This window comes from Fundulus heteroclitus, chromosome 14 (genome assembly GCF_011125445.2).
Source record: "Fundulus heteroclitus isolate FHET01 chromosome 14, MU-UCD_Fhet_4.1, whole genome shotgun sequence".
Taxonomy (NCBI): domain Eukaryota; kingdom Metazoa; phylum Chordata; class Actinopteri; order Cyprinodontiformes; family Fundulidae; genus Fundulus; species Fundulus heteroclitus.
Window position 1 is genome coordinate 6915366 of NC_046374.1, and position 13141 is coordinate 6928506.

At 41.8% G+C, this 13141-nt stretch overlaps 1 protein-coding gene across 3 annotated transcripts in view; it reads left to right on the forward strand.

Annotated features, from left to right (window-relative positions):
* afap1 (actin filament associated protein 1) overlaps positions 1–13141 on the forward strand; it is a 103028-nt gene that overhangs the window by 49187 nt on the left and 40700 nt on the right. For all 3 annotated transcript variants that reach the window (XM_021315831.2, XM_021315832.2, XM_012861486.3), the window contains exons 2-3: positions 9459–9587; positions 9707–9789. In XM_021315831.2, coding sequence (XP_021171506.2) covers positions 9459–9587; positions 9707–9789 — 212 coding nt within the window. The remainder of the gene's footprint in view (positions 1–9458; positions 9588–9706; positions 9790–13141) is intronic.

Consider the following 13141-nt stretch of genomic DNA (forward strand, 5'->3'; position numbering starts at 1 on the left):
AATTGGGCCGCGAGTCAGACGGCTTGTCTTTCATCATAAACTAATGCTGCGTCTCCCATCCTCTGATCTGGTCATAACTCTCTCCCCTCCCTTGGGGCTCATCCAAGTTCAAACCTTTTGAAACATTTCATGTTGTAGGACCTTCACCAGCAAAGCAGATCAAAAATATTCTCCAAATGTAAATTTGTTATTCTAGAAACTAAACTTTTTAAAGTTTAACAGGGGAACATTTTTTAAAATACTTACATCTTAGCTTGGTTATGCAAATGAGGTAAATCTCTACTAGTTTAACTTAGTTTGCATGAAACTCCCAAGTCAGATTGCAAGAGTCTTAACTTTCTTGAGAGATTTTCTGTCCCTGGAACAAAACACAGTAGATACTAGAGGTGTAGTATTTTGTAGTATTTTGTAGTATTTTGCCAGATTTGGTCCGCTGTAAACGGACCAGAGCTCGGTTGCCCCCTTGGTCCAGACCTTTAGTGCAGGTGTGAATATACTAAAGCGAACCCTGGTCCAGACCAAACAACCGGACTTAACAAGCCACTTTAACTAGTACTAAAATCATATGTGTTGCTTAGCAAGGCTGTTGCCATTGCATGCTGTGTCCCTCCTATGTAATGTGCACAAAATCTGCTAAAAACTACGTCAAAGAAAAGAAAATGTAGCTATAACAAAGACTGCAGGGTTTCTAACTGGGTGAGGCCAGTGAAAGGTGATTCTCGGAGAGCTTTTTGTGACGTTTGCCAAAGTTATTTTTCAATTTCACACAGAGGGGAGCATGATGTGAAGCAGCCCTGTTAAAGTGAGTCACACAAGAAACGCACAGCTGAGAAAGCCTCCTGCTGATCTATGAACTCATTTTTACTCCAACCCAAAGATGCCTGCCAGAGAGACGATGCAACAGCAGCCAAGATTAACTTAAGCAATATTTAACTTTACACAAAAGTTTAATAACGTTCTTCTGACCAACTTTAAAAAAAACTGTTAAGCTTTTTAAAAAAATCCAATAAACTTAGAACAACTTTATTAAACCTCCAAAAAAAATTAAATAATGCTTTATAAACCTGTACTAATTAATTATTGTGCACCAACTTACAAAATAGAGATTGATTAATGTAATGTGAGATCTGTGTTAAATAAACATTTAGGGCGTCATAATAGTGTTGGTAATGAGTAATTGTCCCTCATAAGCATCCTTGTTGTCACACTTCTATCTTTTTAAATCTGGTCACCCTTTTTTATCACCGACAGCAGCAAAATACATACTATTTACAATAAGCGAAACAGGTCAGCTTCTATACAACAGAGCAAATAACTCGACGTATATAAAGTGCTAAGTCTCTGAAAAGGTTCGGGATAGGTCAGGTTACTGCAGCTGCAGCTTCTTCCTCAGGTTGTGCTTCTAGAGATTGTAGACTACCACATGTAGTTTATTAAACATTATCATAATGAGAGTGATAGGTGGCATTCCTTTACTTTCCATGACATGAAAACTTTTCACACCCAGACAGATATAGGTCCAGCTGAAAGAGCATTTTCTGGTAAGATAAGGACAAAGACCAGCAATGTGAAGCAGCAGATGGGAGAGGTGTAGCACCGTGTTACTCTGTGCTCCAGACAAACTCCAGTCACCATACTACTTCCTCTGGGATGTCTTTGAAAAGACTGATCCTTTAGATCAATATGAAATAAAAAGTTTTAGCCGTTTTCAAACCAAAACTTTTAAAACTTGACCACCTTGACCTCACCAGCCTTGATGCTGGTGACCAGTCCAGTATGTTCAGACAAGAATGTAAGAATGTCAGCTGTTTGTTGAATTTATCTACTGGCCAATACAGATACACCTTGAAAAATCTGAATATCTAATTAAAATGTTGAATATGTTTTGTCTATTTTAGAAAGTGAAAGTTGTATATTTGCAGTTATACGTTGACTCATAAATTGCACATTATATTTATAATATAACAACTCATATAACTTGTATATTATAATCTATAAAATTGTGGGGGTAGTTATACTAAGCCATGGTGATGCCAGTAACAATGATCAACACTGAAAATCAGGACATTTTTTATGCCATTCTGAAGCGTGTCAATGCAACTAAAGCTCAGTATTACAGAATATCATCAGGGACTGACTTGAAGTTCCATTCAGGAAAAAGAACCGCGTTGGTATCGCTATCAAAGCAACCTGCGCCTCTATCACACCTCAGCAGAATGACAGACAAATGTCCTCCATGCCACGCTGCATTGATTTAGTAATTCATGCCAAAGGAGCCCCAACCAAGTACTGACTGGAAGGAACATACTTTTGAGAAGCCTGACATTTCTGTTTAAACTTAAAACTTTCTTTGTGGATCTTATGCAATCGTCAAATGTTCCGAGTCTCTGACATTTGGATTTTCACTAACTGAAAGCCCTAATCATCACAAGGAAAATGAAAAAAGGCTTGAAACTTTTCACACTATGTGTAATGAATCTATTTCATGAATGAGTTTCCTCTTCTGAAATGAGTGACAGATATATTCATCAGTTTGCCGTCTGCTTCTTGTTGCTTCGTATACAGGGACGTTTCTGTTTGATTTGCCGACAGCTTCTGTTGTTGCAGAATTATGGCTTTGGCATTTTTTTCATGTGCGCTTGCTTCTTCGAGCCTGACAAATGTAAATGTTCAGAATCGGAATGAATGCAGGTTGCAATTCAGTACTGCTGGTACTGAAATGCTTTTTGGAACCCAGGAATCCGCAGCTCTGGCTAAGAAGTTCTTTGATGCATGTAAAAGCCGCTGATAGAAGTCAACTGAGAACAGAGCCACGATTTTCCTGAGGGGAAAAAAACAACAGGACATAACTTGGTGAGAGAAACCAAGACCGTCAACTTGTTGATATTTGATGTTGGAGGCTCTTATTTTTTATTCAGAGGCGTGTGTGTGTGTGTGGATCTCATTCTGAACGCATGCCAAACACCGAGACTGAACACATCCCCAAAGTGCTAAAGATGCTGTTGGGCTCGGTGGGTTGGTGTGAAAGCTGTCAGTCCCAGCAGCTGTATTCTGGGAAGAAGGAACAAAGACCTCCCTCTAACCTGGCCAAGCATTTCTAGACCAACAGTCAGAGCTGCAGCAGACCCAAACATGACCTCGGTTTCTTTTTACACACACACACACTGGTGTCTCAGGCAGGAGGGGGAAAAAAAAAACACCCTTTTCTGCTGAGCTGTGGGAAGTGTGAATACCTGGCAGGGAAAACCTCTCCCTCACTTGCCCAGGTGTTATAGGCTGTGCGGAATAATTGCCGCGTTTGGAATGCGCTCCTGATGTTCCTCACGTGGGCTCGGTGTTTACATCTTAAATGGGTCCAAGATGAAGAAGAATCCCTGGAAATATCCAAACCACGGTAGTCTGACTTACAGGGGATGTTTGCAGACGTAACCCGCCGAGAGGTGTACCGTATGGGGATGTGTTTGACGCAGATGTCTCTAGAGTACAATGAAAGAAAGGAATTAGGGAAAAGGAAGCAAAAAAAAAAACAAATCACAGAAACCAAGAATTAGGATATTTTTCCATTTCTTTGTTTTTGGAAGTGATGGTGAAGAAATGACATGTTGCCGCTAGGACTTCTTTGTTTTTGTCCCCAGGCCTTGTTTGAGGGTGGTCCCGTTCCATGCCAGTTTGTTTTTTCGTAATCATGTGTGGAGAGCGATCTTGGTGTTGTTAATGACTCCCAAACACACACAGGGGTGTAGCATTTCGACCACCCATTTAGAAGTAAAGTATTGCGCAGGTTTTAAAGAAGCTGGACGAGGCAGAGGCTGAAAATAGAGCAGCAAAGACTTGCTTTCTGTGCAAGATGTGAAAAAAGGCTGTAGAGAAAGTGACCCAGACTGCATGGAGAATCAGAATCAGCTTTATTGACCAGGATTGAGTGCAGTTTTAAATGCTTACAGTGTAGAGACATTAAGAATGAAATTCAAACTAGTAAAAGCACAATAAAAGCTATTTATTTAAGTAAATGTCCATTGTTTCCATCAGAGAGAAAGCCTGGGCAAAGAAACTGTCTCTGTGGCGGCTGGTTTTTTTTTTGCAAAAAGAGCTCTGTAGCGCCGACCTGAAGGTAAAAGTCTAAACATGCTGGGGAAGATTCTCAGTCATCCAGGACCTGGCAGATCCAGAAGGGGTTTTTAAAAAGCAAAACAACAGGACTCGTAGATGAAATAGTTTCACTCTTCATCCAAAAGGGCTTTCGTAATTCAAAGCCAGTGAGGGAGACGTTCCAAGCTTTTAAGCTGCGGGGATGTGTTGCTCTGCAGATCTAAATGAACATGAAGATTAGATTCCTTTAACAACAGGGCGTTGTTTGTGCTGATGGCGGCCTGGATCACTGGGAGATGTTTGGTCATAAGGTGTGGTGCTGAACTCTGTGTGTTTGGAAGTTCTGTTTGGAGATGGTGTTTCTCGTTCAAGGTAAATGGCTTCCATCACTCCTCTCTGGTGTGTTTTCTGGATTTCCATGCTGTGTCGATAAAAGCCCAGTTAGAATATCCACGGGTTTGGAGAGCGTTTTTGTGTGGTTTTCTTGTTTTTACTCCCCTTTTGTCTTTGTGGGAATGAGTTCAGCCTGACGGTATAAAGTTGTGATGGCAGCGAGTTTGTGATCCATTAGGTGGTGTGAGTCGAACAGAAGTCACTGATCTGTGTGGGCTGGTTTCCTGTAAACTTCAACATCGAGGCTTCCATCTATTGCCATGTGCACCAAACAGTTCAACATGATGTTGTCTTGAGACTTAACGTTTCTAAACCAGTGACTTGGTTGGGTTTCTTTGAAAGAGTTCAGAGCTATCTTTTCCACTTCCTAGTCCAACCGCTTTGTATGCAGCATGCGTGTGATCTGCAGAGATGTCAGCTGCCCTCTTCCTGACCTTAGATTTGTACAAGACACTGACGGAGGGAAGGTCAGCCCTGAATATTCTCTCTGCGGACCTTGTTGTTCCTTCAAGTCCTTACACTGGTTCCCTGCAGCTCAGAGAATAGACTTTAAAATGCTTCTGTTAGTTTTTAAATCACTGTACAGCTTAGCGCCAACAGAGCTGTTGTTGCTGTATCAACCTTCCAGACCTCTCAGATCTTCTAGTTCTAGTCAATTCTGCATACCCAGAACCAGAACAAAACATGGAGAAGCAACATTCAGCTTCTATGCTCCACAAATCTGGAACAAACTTCCAGAAAACTGCAAAACACAGCGTTCCTTTAAGTCAGGAATGAAAACCCACCTGTTTAGAGTTGCTTTGGACCCATAATAACAGGCACTTACCAACATATTTATTGTGTATGGATGTTTTTACTTGCAGGTGTGCACATGTGGTTGACTTGCAGTGAGTCGTGCACAGGACAGACTGAATGATAGCTGTATTAAAGATGATCAGCTGTCATTCAGTCTAAGCTAAATTGAAATTCTCCCGGCAGGAATCACAATAAAGCTATTTACATGCACAAATCAAGCGGAGCATTATGGCGAAAGCTGTTTGCTCCACTTGTGAAAGCAAAATCTGTCGAGCTCTATTTGGCATTAAGATATCAATTTTTATTGCCACATTGCTAGACAGGACACTGGGGAAAAAAAAAAAGGATGATAAGCAAGGTTGTATTTTCTGACTTGCTGGAGGAGGTACAGTTTCTGCTGAGCTTACTTCTGAACAGTGTCTGTCAGTGAAGACTACCTCAGGCCTCAATATAGGGTGCCTCCAAGTAACCGAAAGTGTTGCCCAGGATGGTGAGGATATAATCTCAGCATTTTCAGACTGACAGCGGTACTAACTTCAGGAGTTTCACAGCTTCTTATAATTTTTACAGCCTTCTCCCTGCTGTTCCACAGGTTCAGTTTAAGTGGTTTCTCAGGCCTAGCAGTTATCTGGGCCAGACATGACCAGTAAAAGGTGTTGACACACAGGGCCAGGTTGGTTTGGTTAGCTTTTTTGCCCCTTTTATAAATGAAATCATTCTTTCAAGTTTAGAAAATGTTGAATTGTTGAAATTAGAATCTATTGTATTTGACAAGTATGTGTATACGTAATAGGAACGTGACTCTGGATTGTACAATGCTCCTGATGCACTTATATAATGATATAATAATAATAATAATAATAATAATAATAATAATAATAATAATAATAATAATAATAATATTGATGATGATGATGATTGATATCTACCAATTTTCATCTCTTTCCCATCTTTGTTTCCATCTCTCTGACCTTTTTCATGTTGAGCAATGTCATTTGTGTCTAACATGAGCATCTGTTGCCGTGAGACTTTTCCATCTGTCAAAATTTCACATTAACATGTGATATAAAATACAAGTTCATAACACGTGTTCTATGTTATCCAACGATTATCGGTCTCTAAACAGTACTTTGCGATATGAATATTTCACACACTGATATCGGACATGATCATTATATTGTTGATGTTTTTGTGCAGCCTTAAACCCAGAACCCTCTTGTTGCACGGGCAACTGGCCAGTCGAGAAAAGAAAGACCATTTGGCCAATCGGATTTTAATAACTTTGGGAAATTTAATACAATACATCAAGTACATTCAGTCTGAGACTATTGCCTTACTCAACTCTGCTGGATATGCACTCTGGCTACATAAACTGTGCTGAATGAACTCAAGGAAAAAGGAAGGTGACAACTTGTTCTCTGCAAAATGAATATAGTTGGACTTTTGTTGGAAGTTGCATCTGAGGTGCAATCAAAACTCTTGATTATGGTGATTTCCTTTGGACCAGTGAGCTCAGATGTTTAGCCTTTTTAACCATGTGATCACAACAGGTGAGAGTTTTATCAGATGCTCTTATTCAGGGTCAGGGGAGGCCTTATAAATTGGGCTTGGGGTTTTACACCCACAGGGTGTGGTCACTTGGTCGACACTTCTCAGTATAATGTTGTACAGACCAATATAGGACTACTTACTGATCTCCCTGTAACTTTATAATTGCCCTTTTGGCTCAGTTGAAGTCGCTGCTGCGGGCTGGTTTATCCTCTCCTGTTCCTCTGTCCAATGGCACCCTGTGCCCTGCTCTGCCGCTGGATAATAGGATTATATGAGGAATGTGCTAACGTGCTTATGCGTCCATCCTCAGCTTCTCCTCGATCTCTGCGAAGGAACCTTTAGCTGTGTTGCAAAGCTACAAAATGTCTCTTTGATGTAGTGCTGCAGTGTTCCTGAGAAAAATGTTGGCATCAGTCTTTTCCATTGCTTCCCAGCTAGCAGTGGTCTCAGGTGCTGGCAGTCCAAGTGCTGACTGGGCTGATTCCATGCGATTACATAATGAACAGAGCACGCATCGCATGAAGCCTTGCTAGGAGAGGAGCTCCTCCGCTGCACGCTGATGTTGCCGCTCGTCACTCCTGACCACATGTCATGTGCCGCTGCTGTGAGCCGCCTTTCTCTCTCGCTGATTCTACATTCCAGAGCTTTTGGAACAGCTTGCTAGATGGCAAGCATTGGAAAGGTTTGTGTCCGAGACTTAGAGCCTGAACTACTGGTTATGGGACTGTCCATCGTGAATGTGAGGGTAGTTGGAGCACGAAAAAAAAAAAAAAGGCCCAGTTGCTTCTCGATTTGACGTTAAATGATCTCAGATTCATTTGGGATCATTAACTCTGGTTGCCCTATTCCATCGCAGCTGCTCTGTGTTGTGATGTGCGATACGATCAGATGTTTACAGGAAGCTCCAGTTGCCTCTAAAGGACCCGCATAATCAGAGAGGCTCTTGGGTAGAGAGTTTGGGGCATGTGTGGTATACACCCCTCAGCTGCTGGCTTTGGTGCTGCTGAACACATGGAGCTCTACCTATACATCTGTCAGTGGGATTCCAGCACAGCTTTGCCCAGCAGCTGTTATGCTGCCCTGTGTTCTTGGCACATGTGAGGGTTAACACTTTTACATCACTTCACCTTCAAACTTATGTAATTTTTTTCTTTTTTTTTGGGGGGGGGGGGGGGGTCGTGGCTCTAGTGGCTCACTTTTTAGCACAGTAGACTGACAGGAAGGGGGGATGGAAGAGGGAGAGACCGCATCGAGGACTAAGGCCTCTGTACATGGGTCACGCTACACATTGCACCACCAGCGCGCCCCGAACTTATGTAGTTCTTACGGAACAGCAAACCATATACTACAAAAAAAAAATTGATAAGTGAGTTATTAAAGCTAGGGTCTGCGATTTATTTTTTATTTATTTTTTTTACGACTGTCTTCTGGCTCCAGCCTACTCTGCATACCTAGAACCAGAACTAAACAAGGAGAAGCAGCATTCAGTTCCTATGCTCCACTTATCTGGAACAAACTTCCAGAAAACTGTAAAAGTGCGGAAAGCCTGAGTTCCTTTAAATCGAGATTAAAAACACATTTGTTTGAAATTGCCTTTGAATGTTCTAGTTAAACTGTTTTACTGATTTTAATGTTCTTTTTTGTTTCTACATTCTATCCCTACTTGCTTTTATAACCATGTAAAGCACTTTGCATTGTCTCTGTACTGAATTGTGCTATATAAATAAATTTGCCTTGCCTTGCCTTGCCTTGTTCTTCCGCTCTTCAGGGAAATCGCATGAAAATAATCTCCCAAATCCCCTCTGGTCTTATTTCTATCTACTGAGGCCCTCCTCTTCGTCTCATCAACATGAACGCGGTTCCCTTCTTTTGACTCTCAGCCATATTCAAAGTGTACGGTGAGAGCAGCGGAGCAACAAAGAACTGCTGACACCGAAGCTAACCGCTAACCTAATTGCTAAGCTAACCGGATACATAAACGCATAGCCATACCTCTCAACTTTTTTGACGACAGTTGAGAGTGAGATTGTGGTCGGGGGGGGGGGGGGGGGTGGTGCTGTTGGTCGATTCAAGACGGTCCAACGGGGGTGGGGGGGGGGGGGTTGTGCTGTTGGTCGATTCAAGACGGTCACTATTTTAAACGGACTTTGCTTTCATGTGACAGTTTGTAATAAAACATGACGACTTACCATTTAATTAGCATGCAACACGGACCGTACAAGTGTTTCACTTTGGATGAGGGAAACTTGTTTGCGCGGCGGCGGTCCTTGCAGCTGTGTTCCCTCTACTACTGGACGTGCGGAAACCATTGTACCGCTAATTGGTTCCGCCATGACGCGAAGCGTCCGTACGCGTGCGTTTCAAGAGTGAGATTTTCATTGTAAGATTGAGATTTTCAAAGTAATGCGTGTGAGCGTGTGCAATTGATGAAATGCGTGTGTCACACGGTCAATGCGTGAGAGTTGAGAGCTATGCGCATAGTCCGTTTAAAATAGTGACCGTCTTGAATCGACCAACACCGCCTACCCCCCCCTAATCATTTCCTGATGCATTTGTCCTTAACGTTTTGGACGACACAAAACTGTAGTTTTTAAAAGAAACCTCATGTCAGCATTGTTTTTGTTCTGCAGCGATGGAGGAGCTGGTGACTGAGCTTCGTCTGTTCCTGGACCTGCTGGACAGGGAGTACCTGAGTGCCGGGGTGCGAGAGAAAAAGGTTCACCTCTCCAACATCCTGCACCGTGTCCTTTTGGACAAAGGTGAGACCAACCTCTTTATGTTGTGTGGAAATCCTCCGTACTCTGTTACAGTTTCACTGTGCCTTGTCCTTCCTGCCATTTGCCTGACTGGTGCTGATGTGAGCTGTTCTTCTTTGCAGAACCTTCATTTAAGTCGGAGATCCACAGTGGTCTGCCAGCCCCACCTCAGATGCCCCTCCCAGAGATTCCCCACCCATGGCTGGTAAGTTTCACATCATCCATGTTTGACTCCAAATTTCACACGCATCAACTAAGGCCACAACTACTGCAACTCCCGCCATGTCGGTGTCCCCAGTCATTCCTCACTTGTCTTCATCGCATCCTTTTAACTCACACTCCCAGACAAGAATGCATTACGTCATTCATAAAAATTAGTGTAACGGTCTAATTTCATATTATGTCTGCAATCTGAAGTGGTTTTGGTTTGATCAGGGGTCGTCATCTGTCATATTATATAGGAGTCAATTGGTCCAAATCAGGGATTAAAACTAAAAGAAATAAAAATAGAGTTCATCCTTGAAATAGTTTATAATTAAATTATACATGACATCTAAATGCTTTAAATGAGTATTGATCCTCATAATACATGAAAATACTTAACTACAAAGATGCGAGGGTTCCACTACATAATTAAAATGGTATTGTTTATGGGAACGAAACAGCACTAGGACGGAAAGCAATGGCAATGCCTGGGTAAAAAATGGGTATGCAAACTGGTGAGGGAAGCAGCTCAGAATCTAAGTTTGGTGTCTAGAGGCGTTCAATTTGCTGACAAACTCAATGTCTATTACTCATTTAGGAAGAGGATAAAGTAAAGCAACAGTAAGGGGGGATTTCTGTTTTGCTCTTGGGTGAGCTTGTGGTCAGACGTTCTTTCAGTCAAAGGTGATTTCTTTCAGTTCTTTAGTTTCTTCAGCGAATCATTTAAAATGTCTCTCCTAAAAAGCTAAAACCCAGAGAAAAAAAAGCTGCTGGCTTATATATGTAGGCTGGTCTGTTGATTGTGTTAGCTCTATTGGCTGCTCCAATTGCTTGCAGCCAGCGTTCCAGTCACATCATCAGTGGGGTCCTGTGGGGCATTGGAGGCTCTGGAGCATGCCTGCCCAACCAGAATGTGGACCACTCCTCCTGCTTGTAGAAACACAAATGATTTCCATCTGTGTTGATGTTGGAGAGCAGAGCGGACCTCCCCCACCACCTCCACCCTTTCCACCCTCCCCTCTTTTTCTTCATCTTCCCCTAAACATACCTTCCCTTCCTATGCTGTGTTGCTGTATATGCACATTCGCTTTAATCATGTAAGTTTTCTTCTTTGCACTTGGAGCACTTGTATAGCTGTAATTATAGGAGCTTACTATCTGGGTGGCGTTATCTGAGGAAGACTGGGTCTCATTTAGAGTTAGGTTCCTCTTTTCATTCTAAGACAGAGGACCCTCTTACCCTATCCTTTAGTAGCAGTCTTTTGGTAAATCCTGCAGTGTACTGTCAGTAGTTTTTCAAGCAGTCCTACCTTGTCAAGGAAGGTTGTCCCTAGCTGGGAGATTGCCTTCAAAAATAAAATGAAGCCCCATATCTCGGTGCACGGACACATGTTGCTTATTGCAACTCATCAGCAAAGAAAGTCGCTATTGGCTGCCATAAAGGTCGCTCAATGACGTCATCGCCCAATTTGCTGATGTACTTGTGATCAAGGCTGTTGGAAAAAGAACGTTTTGGCAAGATGCTGGTGAAGATTCTCAGTCATCCAGGTCATGGATAGGAAGCGAAACGTCTTCAAACTACGGAAAACAAGTCCAGTTGCTTTGTTTTTTGGCAAGACCAAAAATGATTCCAAACACTCTAAATATGCTTGGACCCACAAATCAACTTCATGAAATAATTTATGACTTTTTATACATTGCCGCACTGCATTCAACAAATTTTACCAAAAAGACAGTAATTAGACGCAGACACAGTTGAACGAGGTGAATAAGTGATTCAAGCTGTGTGTGAATCACATTCAGGATTTTTTTTTTAATTGCAACAGTTTCAGAGCAAAAAGACACTAGATTAAAAACTACATTTACATTATAGTCATGTACCGCTTTGTGATCCAGGGCGGAATCGCGGACAGCTTTGTGCATGCGTTATACATTTGCAATGGGAAAACGGGGTGTAGTGAGTCTCCCCTCTGCTCTCTTTGCTCGGACTGCAGGCGGGACTTTCAGGACGAGACAGCTGCATCTGTCTGTGTTCTGTCTGATGCAGCGTTTAGGGAAGAGGGGAGGGATTCACAGCAGCACTCGCTGCTCCGTTAAGACAGTAATGGCAGACTGATTGGTTCGTGAAGTTGCTAAAGTCACCAAAAACACAGAGGCTGCATTCAAAAAGGTCTAATTGATATGGACTCTTTAGTCAAAGCGGATGTGCAGCAGCATTCTGCATGATAAGTGCTGTCTGAAGAGTGCAGTCAGTAAGGAAGGAGGTAGGAAAAGGAGCCTGTATGCTTCCTGTCATAGCTCCGTCAGCATAGGGAGCTCGTAATGTCCCTTACAGGCGCTAATGGTGCCAGGAAGAAGTTGCTAGGCTTGTTGTTGGTTGCTTTTCTGAAAAGGAGTTGCTAGAGGTGTGTGAAAAGTCACTAAATATTGCAACAAAATCACTAAATATAGCAACAAAGTCGCTAAGTTGGCAACACTGACTGTGCTTGGTTTGCTAGGTGAGGGGCTGGGCTTTCTAGGTAACAGTCCCCACCGATTGTGATGCAATAATTGAGAGGTTCTTGAAACAGCTCAGTTTTAGACACCTACAAATCATTTACGTATTGGCAAAAATGGCTGGACGGTGTTATTTAGCACTTGGACTGTTTCTAGTCAGTAGAGGCCCAAATGGATGTACAAAAACCTGAATTTCTATAATAAGTCACCTTTAATGTTTGTCAGGTATGGTTAAAATTAGCCTTTTTGTTGGAAACTGTTTTTTTCCCCCATTTATTTCCTACCAACATTTCAGATGGTTGCCATACTTTTCCATTGTGAGAGATAACGTTACCATGATGGTGGCCACAACTCAGCAGCATTGTACAGCTTTTTTGCAGCTATAAAAATTATTTAATTCATTCATGGAAATTTGTGCCTTAAAAAAAACCTTCAACGTTTTCAGATTTTCCACAATATGGATTTGATTTTGTTTGTTATGTCTAAATTCTTTGGAAATGCTTCTTCCATAGCTTTCATAAGTTTTTGGGAAATATGCCAGTGCTGTTTATTTATTCTGTGTGTATAGTTTAGAGCTGAAAACTTCAGATGTTGTTGTGCTGTGATAAAATATAGAATCCATGAATGAGGGCAGCAAAAAAGTTGAAAAGGATTTATTGTCGGACATTTTCCCCTCCCTATGAATCCATAAAAGAATTCTACTCCTGAAAATGGGTCAGTGTGGTTAGTTTAGGAAATTAAAATCTTGTTCACTTTTGTACAGCATATTTAGTATATAGTTGATATTGGTTGGTGGGTTTAATTAACTCAATGAGTATTATAAAACTAAATGTATACTTTTTTTCAGATACCTTAAGA